Below are 15659 nucleotides of genomic sequence, written 5' to 3'. Positions count from 1 at the left end.
AAGGAGTGTTGAGGACCACATCACAGCTGCCTGCCAAACCTTTCAGAACTACATGAGTAATGCTTGCAGGAGATGAGTCAAATGTGTCGGATTCTGTTGTTTGCTCTGTTGAACCATCTCTTGCAGGTTTTGCCCAGAAACGTTCTCAGCAGGCCTGTCAAGTACAAAACACTTTCACCTGGGGTCTTCCTAGTTGTATCAGCATCAGCTTAATGCTTGTTTGCAAAGAGAGAACTCTTAGTGAGAAAGTGCAAAGCCTGTGTCAAGGCCAGAAACATTTTTCTGAACTTGTTTTGGAGAGGGCATTGGAGCTGCAATTTGAAGAGAAAGAGATGAAAAAAGGATGTTCCCTCCCTCACTTTAGTCCTCCCACTCTTAGAAAAAACAATAAGCAACAGAGAGAAGATGGATAGAGCATGTTGTTGGAAGGAAACGGCTGCCATCTTGCCCTGTTCAGATCACAGGGCTCTGAGTGGAAACAGGCTTGACAAGGAAAACAGAAGACTGATAACACAAAAAGTTTTTTTCCTTGTAGGTGTACAAATAGCACATGATCTCAAAAACTTTCTGAAGTTGAACATTACCAGTTCTTGCCAGCCAGATTTTGATGGCTGAAAAATGAGCCCTGCATCAACCAGGCAGGGTGGAACAAGAGCCCACAAAACAGCAGTTTATGCAAAGTAGAATCCAAAAGAGAATGCAGGAAGAATAGCAGAGACTTCAAATTAAGCAAAGGCCAGATTCCATTCCCTTTCAAGGCAAGGCCACCAAGAAAACAAAGCCATATTCGGGATCATATGGGAAAGCAAGCAGATATTGGGGAGCCCATTTCCTAGTCTCAGTTCTTGGGGACCGGAATCCAGAGTGTGCTCATTTTATCACAGCCACCTCACAGAGAGATGAATCCAGTTAAGAAAAGGGCCATCTTCACCCAAGCTCTCCAAGGCTTGTGCATGATTTATTTTATCCCCCTTTTTGCAGTAACCCACAAGCAATATGGGTTTGAAGGCCTCCTCTACAGACTTCCTGTCACCAGGAGGAAAAATAGCCACCTATCAGTGTGGGGGTGTCTGCCTGCCTGAGCTACATCGGTTTTCTTTGCATAGATGTATGGATATAAGGGGAAGCTACCCTAAGATAGCTAGTTGCACAAGCCTTCGGTTCTACAACTGGAACATCATCATAGTGAGACTCCTGTGTCAACTGTAAAGTTTTGAACGTTTCCAAAACATAGACAAATCAATTGCCAGACCACACTCAAGTCCCAGGAATGAGTAAGTAGAAGCTCCGTGAAAACGTGTGTGGGAGGAGGAGCTGCACCCCTAATTTTCAGCACCATCAAATAAGCCTACTCTGGTGGATCCACAAGTACCCAGTTATACTGACTGCAGTCCAATAGCTGCCTTTTGACCCCACTTTAAAATTGAAAATCTGGGCTGGGAGTGAGGTCCAAAGAGGAGGCTGTATATATGGAGACCTGTATCCGACACTGGAAAGCTGGAATCCCAAAACACCTAGCTCTGCTACCCCTAACTGCAGTATGTGGGTAGTCTATGATCTCCCCCAATGCATCCACATAGGTCCACTGGGCACAGGTGGGGTTCTGTTTTAGCACTCCTTGCTGAGAAGGCAGCAAAGTGCATGGAAAGACTGATCTTGCCCAAGAGAATGGAACCAGCTCTGTCAGAACACCTGGACCTCACTTCTGGTTAAGCCCAAACTGGAAATTCACCATGCCTTGGTCAGCAAGAGCCACCAGATGTGGAGATGGACCATCCCAATTCCGCAGAGAAGGAAAATGGGACCACAACAGGGCAGATGGCTCACTGACTGTCACACCAGGGATATCTCAATTGTTGCTAAGCAACCCTTCCTCTAGGAAGGAACCAATTTGTGGGACGACTCTGCCATCTTGGGGGTGGCTCTTGCGGACCACAGCGAGCTCATCTCCATGCATAGAAGAGGACAGCAAGGAGGCAGAGAAAGGAACAGAACCAGTATATACCTTCCAGAACCGTCAACCATGCAGAGTGGTGGGAGATCCCAATAGAATTACCCGCCAAACATGTATACTGCCCAGCATCCTCAAAGGAGACATTCCTTAAGTGAAGGACTTCCATTTCTTTGTCTGTTGTGTTAACACCAGCCGTCTAGAAAGGGGAAAAAATGGAAGCAAAGGGGGAGAGAGAAAGAAAAAAAAAGGAAAATAGGACGAGCAAACATAAGACCGACCCCTTTAGGAACCAAGGTGCAGGAGGAGGAAGAGGGAAGGGGTAACATGCCCCCCAAGACCTCCTAAGGAACACAGACACCACTGCAGACGTATTGCAACAGAGAGCCTTAGGACAACCTCCGATCCAGGCTGACCTAAAGAGGCAATGTTAAAACAACAACCCTTCACCAAACTGAATTTCCCTGCCCATCTGACATGCTGGTGATGGGCCACATGGAAAAACTAACCTTAGGTGGGGGGAAGAACCAGCTTAGTTTCATGGGATGGGAAGAGGAATAATGGTGGAAGGAAGATGGGAAGACAAGAAAAGGAAAGGGAGCAAGGTCTGGGTCAAGAAGTGACAGAGCACTAGGGGGAGAGGCCATGCTCCTGTACGCAGTCATGAAAAAGAAATTACCTTTTTTATTTTGCCAGGGAGAGCAAGGGTACTCCAAGAACCCAAAATCAGATATGCAGAAAACTCAGGTTTCCAGACTTTAATTGGTAGGTCAATTAATTGGTGACAGCCAGTTTAAAATTGGCAGGACTGCACAATTAAATGGTATGGACATGCATTTTTATGTGGCTTTGATTCTGCTGTCTCAAAAGCACACCTATATTTAGATTCTTACAATACTAAAATCAATGTAATTAGCTGGTTACCTATCAGGCAATCAGAGCATTTCTCCGGCAGCCTTTGTAAGAAAGGTACAGAGAAACCAATGCAATAAAGTTGAGCTTGATGTTTCAGCAAAAGAATCTGGGGGATGTTTTCTTATATTGGCTGAATTAATATAGATAGAAAGTTAAGAAAGCTCAAAGAAGGGAATGATCTGTTAAAATGAGGAACGGGGAAGGGCATGAAACTAAACTGACCAGCCCCTTCTGAGGATTTTTCCATGGCTTGCTGCACCAGAAACAGAGAAGAAACAGGAGAGCCACAAGAGTTTGGTTTTCCCACCACGAAGGACTGGCCATCCAAGCAAGAGCCCCAAAGTGGCGTTCTCCCCGTTTACCTTCAGCCATGGGTCTGGTGACGGTCAGCCACGCAGACTGGTTAGCCTCACCAATATAATTGGAAACCTTACAAACATACTCCCCACTCTCAGCCTCTGTCACATTATACAGGGTCAGCACCTCCGCATCGGAGCTATTAATTCCCGAGCTCTAGAACAAGACCAACAACACAGGAGTCACTCAATGGCCAACGGACGGGCACGTCGCTCCATGATCAACAGCAACAATCAAGAGGGCATCTCCCTGTGCCCACAAGCCAGAGGTGGGGGGGGGGACTCAAGCTCTCTGCCCATCCCGCCCCTTCTCGCTGCAAGGATATCTCATGGGGGCACAAACTGCACCCCTCTCACATCTAAAGGAGCAGCAGTACTTAACAGCTGTATGGCAGGGCCAAGTTCATCAGATGCTAGAACCTGGAGAACTTGCTAACTGCTTTACAGTTCAAAAAACCCTCCAAACCAAGCCTTTTTACTTATTAATTTTTAGCATATATAAAAACCAGTATACCATTTACCATATTTTTTGCTCTATAACACTCACTTTTTCCCTCCTAAAAAGTAAGGGAAAATGTGTGTGTGTCTTATGAAGCGAATGCAGGCTGCGCAGCTATCCCAGAAGCCAGAACAGGAAGAGGGATCGCTGCTTTCGCTGCGCAGCAATCCCTCTTGCTGTTCTGGCTTCTGATTCAGAATATTTTTTCCCCTGTTTTCCTCCTCCAAAAACTAGGTGCGTCTTATGGGCTGGTGCATCTTATAGAGCGAAAAATACGGTATGTCATAGAATAAGACATGTTTTAGATACATCATAAAAAGTAAACAAACATGAAAGCCATAATACTCTTTTGTTGGGCATACTAACCGCTAGCTTGTAATTAAAAGTACTTTAAACTATTTTATAATATCATTTTGGTGGCATTCAAAGTAGCTTAAATGAGGTTTTATTCATGCATAAAAATCTCTGTCTTAACACTCACATTTTGGTCCTGTTTGCTGGCATAAATTGGTTTCAAAAGCAATGCACTAACCCCCACTTTTCTACCCAATTCTCCTCTTTAAGGTGCTTAGCATTCCTTCAATAAATCTACTGTAAAGTGTTTAAAAGGCACAGATGTCTCTTGATGATCAGGTTTTAGCATCACAACCAGGTTGGATTCTGCTCACTGTCAGAAGCCCAAGGCATGGGATTTGAGCTTTTGCACAGCTATAAATAGCAGAGCAAGCACATGAGGCAAATGTGAGTTGTGGCAAGATATTGTGGGATGCTCTCCCCAGGGAAGTTCGCCTGGTGCCTTCATTGTACACCTTCAGGTGCCAGGCAAAAACACTCCTATTTAACCAGGCCTTTGGCTGACTGACATTCAACGCCCTTTTAAAATGTGTTATTGGGTTGTCCTTGTTTTTATTTTGATTTTGTATTTTGTGATTTTATATTGTGATTTTATCCTGTGAACTGCCCTGAGACCTGGGGGTGTAGGGCGGTATGCAATTAAAAAAACAACAACTCGCTGAAGGCTATGGATTAAATTCTGAACCCATCCTCCACAGCACCAGCAGAACCATATCTGCTCTGTTTATATTTGGAGAAGTTACTGGTGTGCCACCAGTTCTTCCCTAGCCTTATGGTAACTTCATGTAACAGTAAACAGCGCCACATAAGACTCACATCCTCCTCCCTATGGGGGATTGTAAAACTTCAGGAAGGACTTTTGCTCCCACTTTTAGTCAATGCCAGCTTCCTGTTCCATCTGAAGCAGGGATAGTGTTTTAACTCTATTATAGCTTCATAACTCAAAATTTGAAGTTGTATTGTTTTAAAACCACAGTGAGAGCTAAACCATAAATCCTGGTTCAGGCGAAACAACAACCTGGAGCAGAAGCTTTCAAGTTAATCTTCCTGGCCACATGGTTGGGGAAGAGGGAACTGCAGGAGGGAGGCTAGGCCTCTTCACTTGGGGCTAAAGCATGCTTAGGCGTTGTGTCTGAATGAGGTCAGCTGGTGCTGTGCTGTGCTATGGCATCCCAGCTGTACTCCTTTGGTTGGGAATGGCCAAATTCAGTACCCTCCCACAGCTGTTTTTCTTTTGCATGCTTTGCTGTAGAAATCTCACAATGGGGAACTTGGACCCAGACTAAGCTGGCTTGACTTAGTCTGGCTGATCAACCAATTGGAAATAGATTATCCTGCAGCATCAATTTAGAACGGTCTCTCTCCCAAGGCAGTGGAAACAAGCCCCATGTTAACAAAAATGTCACCCATCACTTGAGATAGTGGGGTTTTCTTTTACCTTCAAGACCTGCACATAAGGCAAGTTATTTGGCCCAATCTTGCTCCCATTGACCTCAATGTGCTTCAACCACTGGATGTGGGGCTGAGGGTCACTGTAGACTTTGCAAACAAATTCAACGTTGCTACCCAGGGAGACGGTCTTGTTAGCCGGGAGCCCAGCTTGTAAGATAGGCCGGTGAGGTGACCTCTCTGGAAAAGACACAGAAGAGAATGGTTTCAGGCAAACTGGAAAAGGAGAGAGATGAAGACCCACTTGCCTATTTATTTAAAACATTTATATACTGTCTTCCAACCAGACGGTTTCCAGGCGGTTTTTTTTTTAAGTAAAGCAACAAGAACATCAATGATAACTAACACAAAAAACAGTCTGTAAAACCAGCAACTGAAATAGCAGTTTACAATGAAACTCAAACCTTAAGAAGCCCAGGACAGCAAAAAGGTGTTTGTCTGGCACTGGAAACATTAGAAAATTGGCGCCCTGTGAGCCTCGCTAGGGAGGCGCAAGCAAGCAGGGGGCCAATAGAGGGAAGGCCCATTCCCTGCTCACCACCCGCCCCTCCTCAGATGGTGCTTACTTCCTTCCAAACACCCCAGTCTAATATGTTTGAACTCCAACAACCCTCAGTTACTCATAAAAGCATTTCTATACAGTCGTATCATAAAATATTGGGGTGGTGTTAAAACATAAAACACAATTTAAAAAAATATTTAAAAATATCAAAATACAGATAATCATTAAGTAAAAACTGAACAGCTGCCAAGGCTTGGAACAGAAAGGTCTTGGTGAGACTCTTGGAAGTGAAAAGCAAGGGTGCCTGCTGGATCCTTGCTGGAAGAGTGTTCCACACCATGGAAATGCCCAGCTTCTGGCTGAGACCAGTCAGCCCTGTGTAAACACCAGCCTCAGTTTACCAGCCTGCATCCAGCCCATCAGCGCCTCCAAGCCCTGGGCTAACATCTCAAGCACCTCTTCTGATTCAGATGGAGCAGACTGGACAAATGTCACTCCAATGGCCACAAAACACTCAAGAGCTGGAATAGCCTTGCTGAACGATCATGCCTGTGTGGTTGGAGGGTGTGATGGAACAGCACATCTCTCCTCTGTGGAGGCGTAGAACATTTGCACAGACTCGTGGACAACTGTGAGCAGCGTGACAACCTCCCGCTGTGATGTGGGAGCAACAGTCCTGAGGGACAGCTTTAGGCCATAGCAGGGTACGGTGGGAACCTGTTTCTGAGCAGAATTGAGTGCTATAACCCTATCATGGCAGCTGGGGTGACATCACTGGGAACCCAAGGGTGTGATGCTGGTGTTTGTGTGCTGCGTGAGAAGTGACCTTAGGAGGAAGGCCTTGCAAGAGCTCTTCTGTGGAACAAAGAGACGATGGGAGAAAGTACTGGCTCCCTTGCAGCCATGCTCTTGTAGCTGTGGATGCAGTGACCATTGCTATCTGGCCTGTGCTGCAGTCCTTCAGGCTCATTTTCAAAGCTACTGATTCCATTCAAAAAAACCAATCCACACACAAGGTACTTTGAACTGAAAACAGAGAAATCACATGCTGATGTAATGATAACCCTGTGAAAGTGAGTTGCCTAGAGCAGTATAGATGTCTATGACTCTGGCCTGCTGCATCTCTAGAGCATCGGCACACACAAGGAAGTTTGAGCATGGCACCAACGGTTTGTGCCTGAATGTTTCCATGTACCAAATATGCTGCAGTGCAGACTTCCTGTTAGTGAGCATCGTGTGGGCACATGGTATTTGTTTTTGGAAGCTTTTTATGTCCTGCACAGACTTGCCCATGGTGCTGGGTAGAAGAGCCAGAAACCCAGGCTGATACATGCAACTGATGAAGACTCTGTGTGTTGGTGTAAGCAATCTGGCCTTCCACCATAACGGAAAAGGGGGCAGTGGAGACTATAGCTTGCTGGAATATTCAGTCTTATCTGCCGGGAAGAAAGGCAAGCAGACAGGCAGAAAATACTGAATTTCATGTTTTTAACAATTTTACCTAAAGAGAGGGTGTGTGTTCTAGTACCTGTGAAGAAGAACCTGTTTACATCTGCCATCTAAGCCAAGTTTTTTAGTGTTAGTGGAGCAGTAAAGTAGCAAATCTTGAAATACTGGAGGGAAAGAATATACCGTATTTTTTGCTCTATAAGACTCACTTTTCTCTCCTAAAAAGTAAGGGGAAATGTGTGTGCGTCTTATGGAGTGAATGCAGGCTGCGCAGCTATCCCAGAAGCCAGAACAACAAGAGGGATTGCTGATTTCACTGCGTAGCAATCCCTCTTGCTCTTCTGGCTTCTGAGATTCAGAATATTTTTTTCCTGTTCTCCTCCTCCAAAAACTAGGTGCGTCTTGTGGTCTGGTGCGTCTTATAGAGCGAAAAATATGGTATATTGTGCTCTGGAAGGCCTGCATCTGCCCAGCCACTTAGGCTCCATTGCAAATGTCCCTCCAATCTCCACAAATCACTGAACATCTCTTCTCAACCCCACACTGGTCTCAGGCCTTCTGCATGAGCACTGTCAGCACAAGTTGTCTTACACGCAGTTTTTATTTTCTTGTGCTTCTGCTTTAGCACCAAAGTAGGAGCATGATACCATTATACAGTGGTACCTCGGGTTACATACACTTCAGGTTACAGACTCTGCTAACCCAGAAATAGTACCTCGGGTTAATAATAATAATAATAATAATAATAATAATAATAATAATAATAATAATTTTATTTATACCCCGCCCTCCCCAGCCAAGGCCGGGCTCAGAGCGGCTTACAAGCAATAATAAAAACAAGATGAATGATTACAACTTAAAAACAAAAATAAAATACAACATTAAAATAATGGAATATTAAAATGTAGCCTCATCGCAGGAGGAGAAGGAAAAGAAAGAAAGAGAAAAAAGAGAGAGAGAGAGAGAGGGAGGGAGGGAATCAAATTGGCTCCAAGCCAAAGGCCAGGCGGAACAACTCTGTCTTACAGGCCCTGCGGAAAGAAATCAGATCCTGCAGGGCCCTGGTCTCATGAGGCAGAGCGTTCCACCAGGCCGGGGCCAGAGTTGAAAAGGCCCTGGCTCTGGTTGAAGCCAATCTAACTTCCTTAGGGCCCGGGACCACTAGGGTGTTGTTATTTATGGACCTTGAGGCTCTCCGTGGGGCAGACCGGGAGAGGCGGTCCCGTAGGTACAAGGGTCCTAGGCCGTGAAGGGCTTTAAAGGTCAAAAGCAGCACCTTAAACCTGACCCTGTACTCCACCGGGAGCCAGTGCAGCTTGAAAAGCACTGGGTGAATATGCTCCCATGGCAGAGACCCCGTGAGGAGCCTCGCTGCAGCATTCTGTACCCGCTGGAGTTTCTGGGACAGCTTCAAGGGCAGCCCCGCATAGAGCGAATTACAGTAGTCAAGCCTGGAGATGACCGTCGCATGGATCACTGTGGCCAGGTCGGGGCGGGAAAGGTAAGGGACCAACTGCTTGATCCGGCGAAGGTGGAAAAATGTCGCCTTGGCTGTTGCTGTAACTTGCGCCTCCATGGAAAGGGAGGCGTCAAGGATTACACCCAAACTCTTAACGGAAGGCAATGGCACTAATTGGGCCCCCGCAAGAGAAGGGAGTTGGTCCCTCATCCCCATGCCATCCCAACCTAGCCATAGCACCTCTGTCTTCGAAGGATTTAGTTTCAATCGGCTCCCACGAAACCATCCAGCCACAGCTTCCAAGCATCTGGTCAGTGTGTTCGGGGCCGAGTCAGGTGGCCATCCATCAGCAGATAGAGCTGAGTGTCATCAGCATATTGGTGACAGCCCAGCCCAAAGCTCCGGATAATCTGGGCAAGGGGGCGCATAAAGATGTTAAAAAGCATCGGGGAGAGAATTGCGCCCTGCGGCACTTCACACACCAAGGAGTGACGCGACGACATTTCCCTCCCTAGTGCCACCCTCTGTCCCCGACCAGAGATAAAAGAGCACAACCAGTTACGGGCTATGCCCTGTATCCCCAAGTCTGCAAGGCGGTGGTCCAGAAGATCATGATCGACCATGTCAAAGGCTGCTGACAAATCTAAAAGGATCAGCAGTCCTGACCCGCCTTGATCCAGTTGTCTACGGAGATCATCTGTTAGGGCAACCAGAGCCGTCTCCGTCCCAAAACCAGGACGGAAACCGGACTGAAATGGATCTAATGCCGATGTTTCCTCCAGAAACCTACCAAGCTGTTCAGCAACCGCTCTCTCAATTACCTTACCCAGGTATGGAAGATTTGAAACTGGGCGGTAATTGGATAGGTCTAAGGGATCTAATGAAGTTTTTTTTAAGAGTGGACACACCACTGCTTCCTTCAGTTCCCCTGGGAATGTCCCCGTGTCAAGGGACAAATTGATAATTTCAACCAGGGGGGTCCGCGCAACATCTGGACACTCCCTAATCAGCCAAGACGGGCACGGATCAAGGAGGCAGGTGGTGGGCCTACCAACTTGGAGGAATCTATCCACATCAGTAGGGAGTATCCGATCGAAATGGTCCAACACTGGACCTGAAGTCAGTCGAGAGGCCTCCAGTTCAGTCACTGTATCTAAATTGGCAGGGAGGTCACGGCGGAGCAACAGGACTTTCTCCGCAAAAAAACTCGCGAATGCCTCACAGCTGTGGGTCAAATTTGTGCTTAAATTTGGTTGTCCTCCTAAGGACGTTATTGACCTAATTATTTTAAAAAGTTGTGCCGGGTGAGAGCTAGCGGATGCAATGGAAGCTGCAAAGTAAGATTTCTTAGCAGCTTTCATAGCCATCTCATAGGCTTTCATAAGCGTCCTATAAGATGTTCTTGAGGCTCCGTCACGAGTCCGTCGCCATACTCGCTCTAGCCGTCTGAGATCCCGCTTCATTTTCCGGAGCTCCTCAGTAAACCAAGGGGCCCGGTTTCGATGGGGTCGCAGAGGGCGCTTAGGCGCGATCTCATCAATGGCTGCCAAGAGCCGGTTATTCCAGTCCTCAACAAGGTCATCTAATGAGTCGCCAGGAGGAGCAGGGTTCCGCAAGGCTTGTCGGAATCTATCAGGATCCATCAGTTTTCGCGGACGAGCCCAAATAGGTTAGCCACCCGAGCTGGGGAGGAGCGGGAAGTCTATCTTGGCTTTCAGAGCGTAGTGATCAGACCATGGCACTTCCACAGCAGGGAACATGATCACATCTATGCCAGCCCCAAAGATCAGATCCAGCGTGTGACCTGCTTGATGAGTTAAGAACTTTGCTTCAGGATGAGAACAGAAATTGTGCTCTGGTGACGCGGCGGCAGCAGGAGGCCCCATTAGCTGAAGTGGTGCTTCAGGTTAAGAACAGCTTCAGGTTAAGAACGGACCTCCAGAACGAATTAAGTACTTAACCCGAGGTACCACTGTATTTTGTTAAGAGCACACTAATGTTTACACTGCATTGTCGTTTTACCTACTGTCATTTCTCTCCAGACCCAATTACAACAACAAGGGTTTTAAAAAGTCCTCTTTCACATAAACTGGAACATTTGCTCAAGGCATCTCTTTCGTGGCATCTTTATGATTCTCCTTACGTATTTTAATTACCCCTCTGGTGTGTTATGCAGCTTGTACTAGATATGTGAATTCATACCACATTGCTGAAATGGACATCTGAGCCTGCACCTGCAACTCCTCACGGATGTGCCCTAAACATTCAGCATGATCCTGGAGCTTTCTCTCTCTCTCTCTCTCTCTCTCTCTCTCTCTCTCTCTCTCTCTCTCTCTCTCTCTCCCTCCCTCCCTCCCTCTCTCTCTCTCCCCCCCCCATGACCCTCTGAGCCTCTTCCTGTGCCACACAGCTCTACTGGAAGCCAAGGGGTGAATGTATTTATTTGCTGGTTGATACTAGTACGTAGGCTGAGACCCTATCTGCCTGCGGACTGCCTCGCCAGAGTGGTGCATGCTCTGAACTACTGCAATGCACTCTACGTGATGCTCCCTTTGAAGTGACCCGGAAAGTGCAACTAATCCAGAATGCGGCGGCAGCTTGACTGGTGACTGGGAGCGGCCACCAAGACCATATAAGACCTACATTGGCTCCCAGTACGTTTCCGAGCACAATTCAGAGTGTTGGTGCTGACCTTTAAAGCCCTAAACGGCCTTGGTCCAGTATATCTGAAGGAGCGTCTCCACCCCCATCGTTCTACCTGGACACTGAGGTCCAGCACCGAGGGCCTTCTGGCGGTTCCCTCACTGTGAGAAGCCAAGTTACAGGGAACCAGGCAGAGGGCCTTCTCGGTAGTGGTGCCCTCCCTGTGGAACGCCCTCCCACCAGATGTCAAAGAGAACAACAACTACCAGACTTTTAGAAGACATCTGAAGGTAGCCCTGTTTAGGGAAGCTTTTAATGCTTGATGTATCACAGTATTTTAATATTTTTTTGGAAGCCGCCCAGAGTGGCTGGGGAAGCCCAGCCAGATGGGCAGTGTATAAATAAAAAATTAATAATAATAATAATAATAATAATAATAATAATAATAATAATATTACTACTACTACTACTGACTCCTTGCTTTGGGGTTATTATAGCATGGGATAATGATGCATTTTAGAACAACACCGAGTTTATAAGTTCTGTCCTATCACATCAGTGTTTGTGATTAATTTTTTATGTATTTTTAAATAAAAGTATCTCTGGTACATGGGGGGAGGGGCGGAGATGGAGCAGCGAGATGGAGTTGGGAGTCACCTGCCTACCAAGGACGCTTCTCTCCAGATCTCCTGGAATCTGCTGCAAGAGGCTTCACACAAGGTGATGTTGAATAGCCTGGTGGACAATCCAGACCCCCCTTGCAGTGGGGCAGCCTGGCCTCGCTCCCCGGTCCCGCGGGGATGCTGCCTTCCCATGGGGGGGGGCAATAGCTTCCATTCACAGGGACTGCTCTGTAAAAAGTGTTTGGCCCTGCCTGCTTCAAGAAAGCTGTGAAGCAATCAAGTGAGCATGAACAACTAGTCAGGTGCAGATCAGAAGTTGGACCCAAACTTCCCAGAAACAAAGAGAATTAGGCTGGCAGACCTGGAACTGAAAGCCCCCGCCCCGCCTGTGAACCTCGCATCTTCACTTGTGATGTGACAAAGCAGGGATTAAGAAGTTATTTCCCCCTCGACCTTGCAAGAGGCTGGAGCCAAGATTTTCTTCTACTTCATCTTAGTCAGTCACTTATTAAAAACACAAAGGGCCCTGCTTCCTCCTCTAATCCCTCCTATATCCTAAAACCATATTCCACTTCCTGAAGTAAACATCACAGGACCAGCCCTCTCTCTGCCAAAGGCTGTTCTTGCCTGGATTTAAGGAGCATCTTTTCTGCGGTGCTTTATAGGGTTTCCTGACCCAGAAAGGAAACAGACCTTGCCATGCCCTCAGCCCACAGCCCTGGAGAGAGGATCAGAGCCAGAGTCTGCCTCTTCTGCACTTAAGAGGCCTGTGCCAAAGGGGCTAAGATCACACCTTTTCCCTTTAACCATCTTATTCAATCCATTTTCCAAAATGCAAAACATTACATTAACTGTACGCAGGAAACAGACATCAAGTAAAACATTAACAATTAAGAAACAGATGGACAAGTTAAAAATACTGTAAATGAAATCACATAATTAGAAGATCAAACTTGCAGCAAACTTGCCACACAAACGTACGTTTCAAAAGATCTACGCACAAAAAATACATTGTGACATAGCAATGATTTGTTTGGCATAGATATAATTACAAATATATGCAAGCTCCTTATTCTTTTATTTAATATTTATTTTGTTACATTCTCTATATATGCTGTACATTGTTTAGCTGTACTTGTTTGCTAATTTTTGGTGGCCTATTGCCGTCTAGGTCTTCTTTCCTTGTATTGAGAATTCCAATAATAATAATATTAATAATGTGTTGTTTTTTTTAAAAAAGATGTGGGCGAACGGTTGGTGAGTATTTTGCTGTTCAGCTTGGGAAAAGAAGGGAGATCAAATATTGGAGAAAGGGTTGCTGCTGCTTTAGATCACAACCTTATGTCCCCTGCTAAGAAGATTAGGAAGAACTTTAAAAGTCCCTTGGTTTCACATTCTTAAACCACTAACATAGTTGAGAGCCCCAAGCTCAGACTCAATAATCATATTATACAGGAACTCAGCCCGTTTATCCAGTTTTAGGAACAGTTTTGACAATACTACTTCCTTGTCTTTGTGTGTCTTATCAGAACTTACACTGTCTTATCTGGTCTTATGTTTTTAACTGGGTGTGTTTTGTTTTGGAAACTTTCTGTACAGTATACACAATTTCATAAAAGCTTTTGTCCTTTTGTCTCCCTGGTGGTGTGCATGGGGCTAGGGGTGACAGAGGCAACCCTGGGCAGTCCACAGGCACCATGGTCTCCCTTTCCGGTGAAGAACCCTCTGCCATCTGGGCTCAGCTGACCCAGGTTACACCTTGGGAAGGGCACTTCAGAAGGTTTGACCCAGAAAAAATCCAGGTCAGATGCAGGCAAATAAAAGAACGAAAAAGCGCCACAGTGCTCTGGGGATTTCCATTGTTTCTTTGGAGGCTGTCTTACAATACCCTAAAAAGGCAGCTCTGACACTTGGAATTGAGTTGGGGTATAGAGAAGGAAGGAGGCCGCGATGGTGGGATTCGTAAGCAGCAAACAACCAGGTGGCAGAGGAGGGGGTTGTTAAAGCAACAATCTCTGTGGGGCGGTTAAGGGTAAGAAATAAATAGAAGTTCCCAGGTTTAGTTCCCAGCATCTCCAGGTTGGGGCTGGGAGAGAATCCTGCCTGAAATCCCGGAGAGCCACTTCCGCCCAGTGAGATGGACGTCTGTCTGTGGAAGCTCATTCTGCTGAGCGCAGCCCTGGGCGTCTGCCCCAGAGCCCAACCCTAAAGACACCCCCGCAGGAACAGCATGACTGCCCAAGCAGCTTATCCCTGGATGGCTCAGCTGAAAGCCATCATTTTTTGAGAGCAGCCCAGAGAATTTAGGCTATATGACTATAAAGATACAGCAAATGAATGAATGAATGAAACAAGTAAGCTTGTTTCTGGTTCAGGGGCCAGAGTCCTTGGTGGCCCTTCCTGTAGTCACACATCCCAGGCCACCTCTTCTGGCCAATGGGCCCCCAATTGCACTTGAGAGCACCATGAAGCAACATCCGTCAAAGGCAGCAAAGGTGAAGTGGGCAGGTGAAGTTCTTGTCATGAAACTGGGGTTTGGGTTTGGGGGTGGCTAGCTATTCATTAAAGGTCAAAGGTCAGACAAACCTAATGAGGGCATAGCTGATTAACAAAGGGCCTGCCAGTGTGGGGAGTGAGCATTCACAACCCCCTTTGTTCCCCCTTGCAGACTATTCCCTTCAGTTTGCTCAGTGTAATCAAATTAAATTGCATTTTTAATGGTTCATTTAGTGGCATTTAGAGCAACTCCACAAGTGGAACGGCAGAGATCAGCCTGCCTGGGTTGGGAATTAAGGCTAATAAGGAGATTAATTGGGGAGGGTGGCAAGGAGGAGAGAGAGTTTCTGTCTGGCCTCTAAAATTATCATAAGTGAAAAATGAAGTACAGCTTCATGCTTGGGCTGCACAGCCAGCTGCTTGAGCCCACTCGGTGCACACCTCAGGGCAGCCAGTCTGAACAAAGAGACAATTCAGAGCCAAAAAACAAAATTCACCCAACCACTGTCTCCTATCCCCTCCTGACACTGAGCCACATACATCCGGCTACTTGCAGAGAATTCCTGCCTACACAATCTTTGCGTGTACCAAGGAGCAAAGGAAGTGGAAGCAACTCAACCCTGCCCCCTTGGTCCTGCTGCTGCATTTTCCTGGGGGGAAAGCTGTACACCGAGAGACTGGATAACACAACCCCCACCCCAATGGTGAAGCACACAAGGAACGTTTCTCTCCACCTCACCATTCCAACTCTCCATGCTGTAAAAAAACAAAGGCATCAAAACATCCCGGCAACCTGATATGTATTAAAAATAACATCTGTAGCCGCATAATTTGTAACATAGCACAGGCAAAGAAGTGATGAGACACCGGAAATAAAGCAGGCTTGGATGACTATATTCCACTCCTGATTTTCTACAGCAAACCAAAAGCCAACCTTGATTAGAAAAAAGTACCCTGAACACG

At 46.5% G+C, this 15659-nt stretch overlaps 1 protein-coding gene and 1 long non-coding RNA gene across 9 annotated transcripts in view; one reads left to right on the top strand and one right to left on the bottom strand.

Annotated features, from left to right (window-relative positions):
* The window catches only part of LOC309358284, a 439047-nt gene that overhangs the window by 177356 nt on the left and 246032 nt on the right, over positions 1 to 15659 (top strand). The gene's annotated exons all lie outside the window — the stretch shown is intronic.
* The window catches only part of FGFR1 (fibroblast growth factor receptor 1), a 112658-nt gene that overhangs the window by 22579 nt on the left and 74420 nt on the right, over positions 1 to 15659 (bottom strand). For 5 of the 8 annotated variants that reach the window (XM_081890898.1, XM_081890897.1, XM_081890900.1 and 2 more), the window contains 2 exons: positions 5514 to 5704; positions 3229 to 3379 (listed from right to left, as the gene is read on the bottom strand). In XM_081890898.1, coding sequence (XP_081747024.1) covers positions 3229 to 3379; positions 5514 to 5704 — 342 coding nt within the window. Of the gene's footprint in view, positions 1 to 2005; positions 2151 to 3228; positions 3380 to 5513; positions 5705 to 15659 lie in introns of all 8 variants that reach the window. The other 3 variants (XM_081890899.1, XM_081890901.1, XM_081890904.1) reach the window with 1 other exon arrangement.

The sequence above is a fragment of the Podarcis melisellensis genome, assembly GCF_964234715.1.
Source record: "Podarcis melisellensis genome assembly, chromosome: 15".
Classification (NCBI taxonomy): domain Eukaryota; kingdom Metazoa; phylum Chordata; class Lepidosauria; order Squamata; family Lacertidae; genus Podarcis; species Podarcis melisellensis.
The sequence above is the reverse complement of the archived record's forward strand: the minus strand, read 5'-3'. Positions and strand labels throughout refer to the sequence as shown.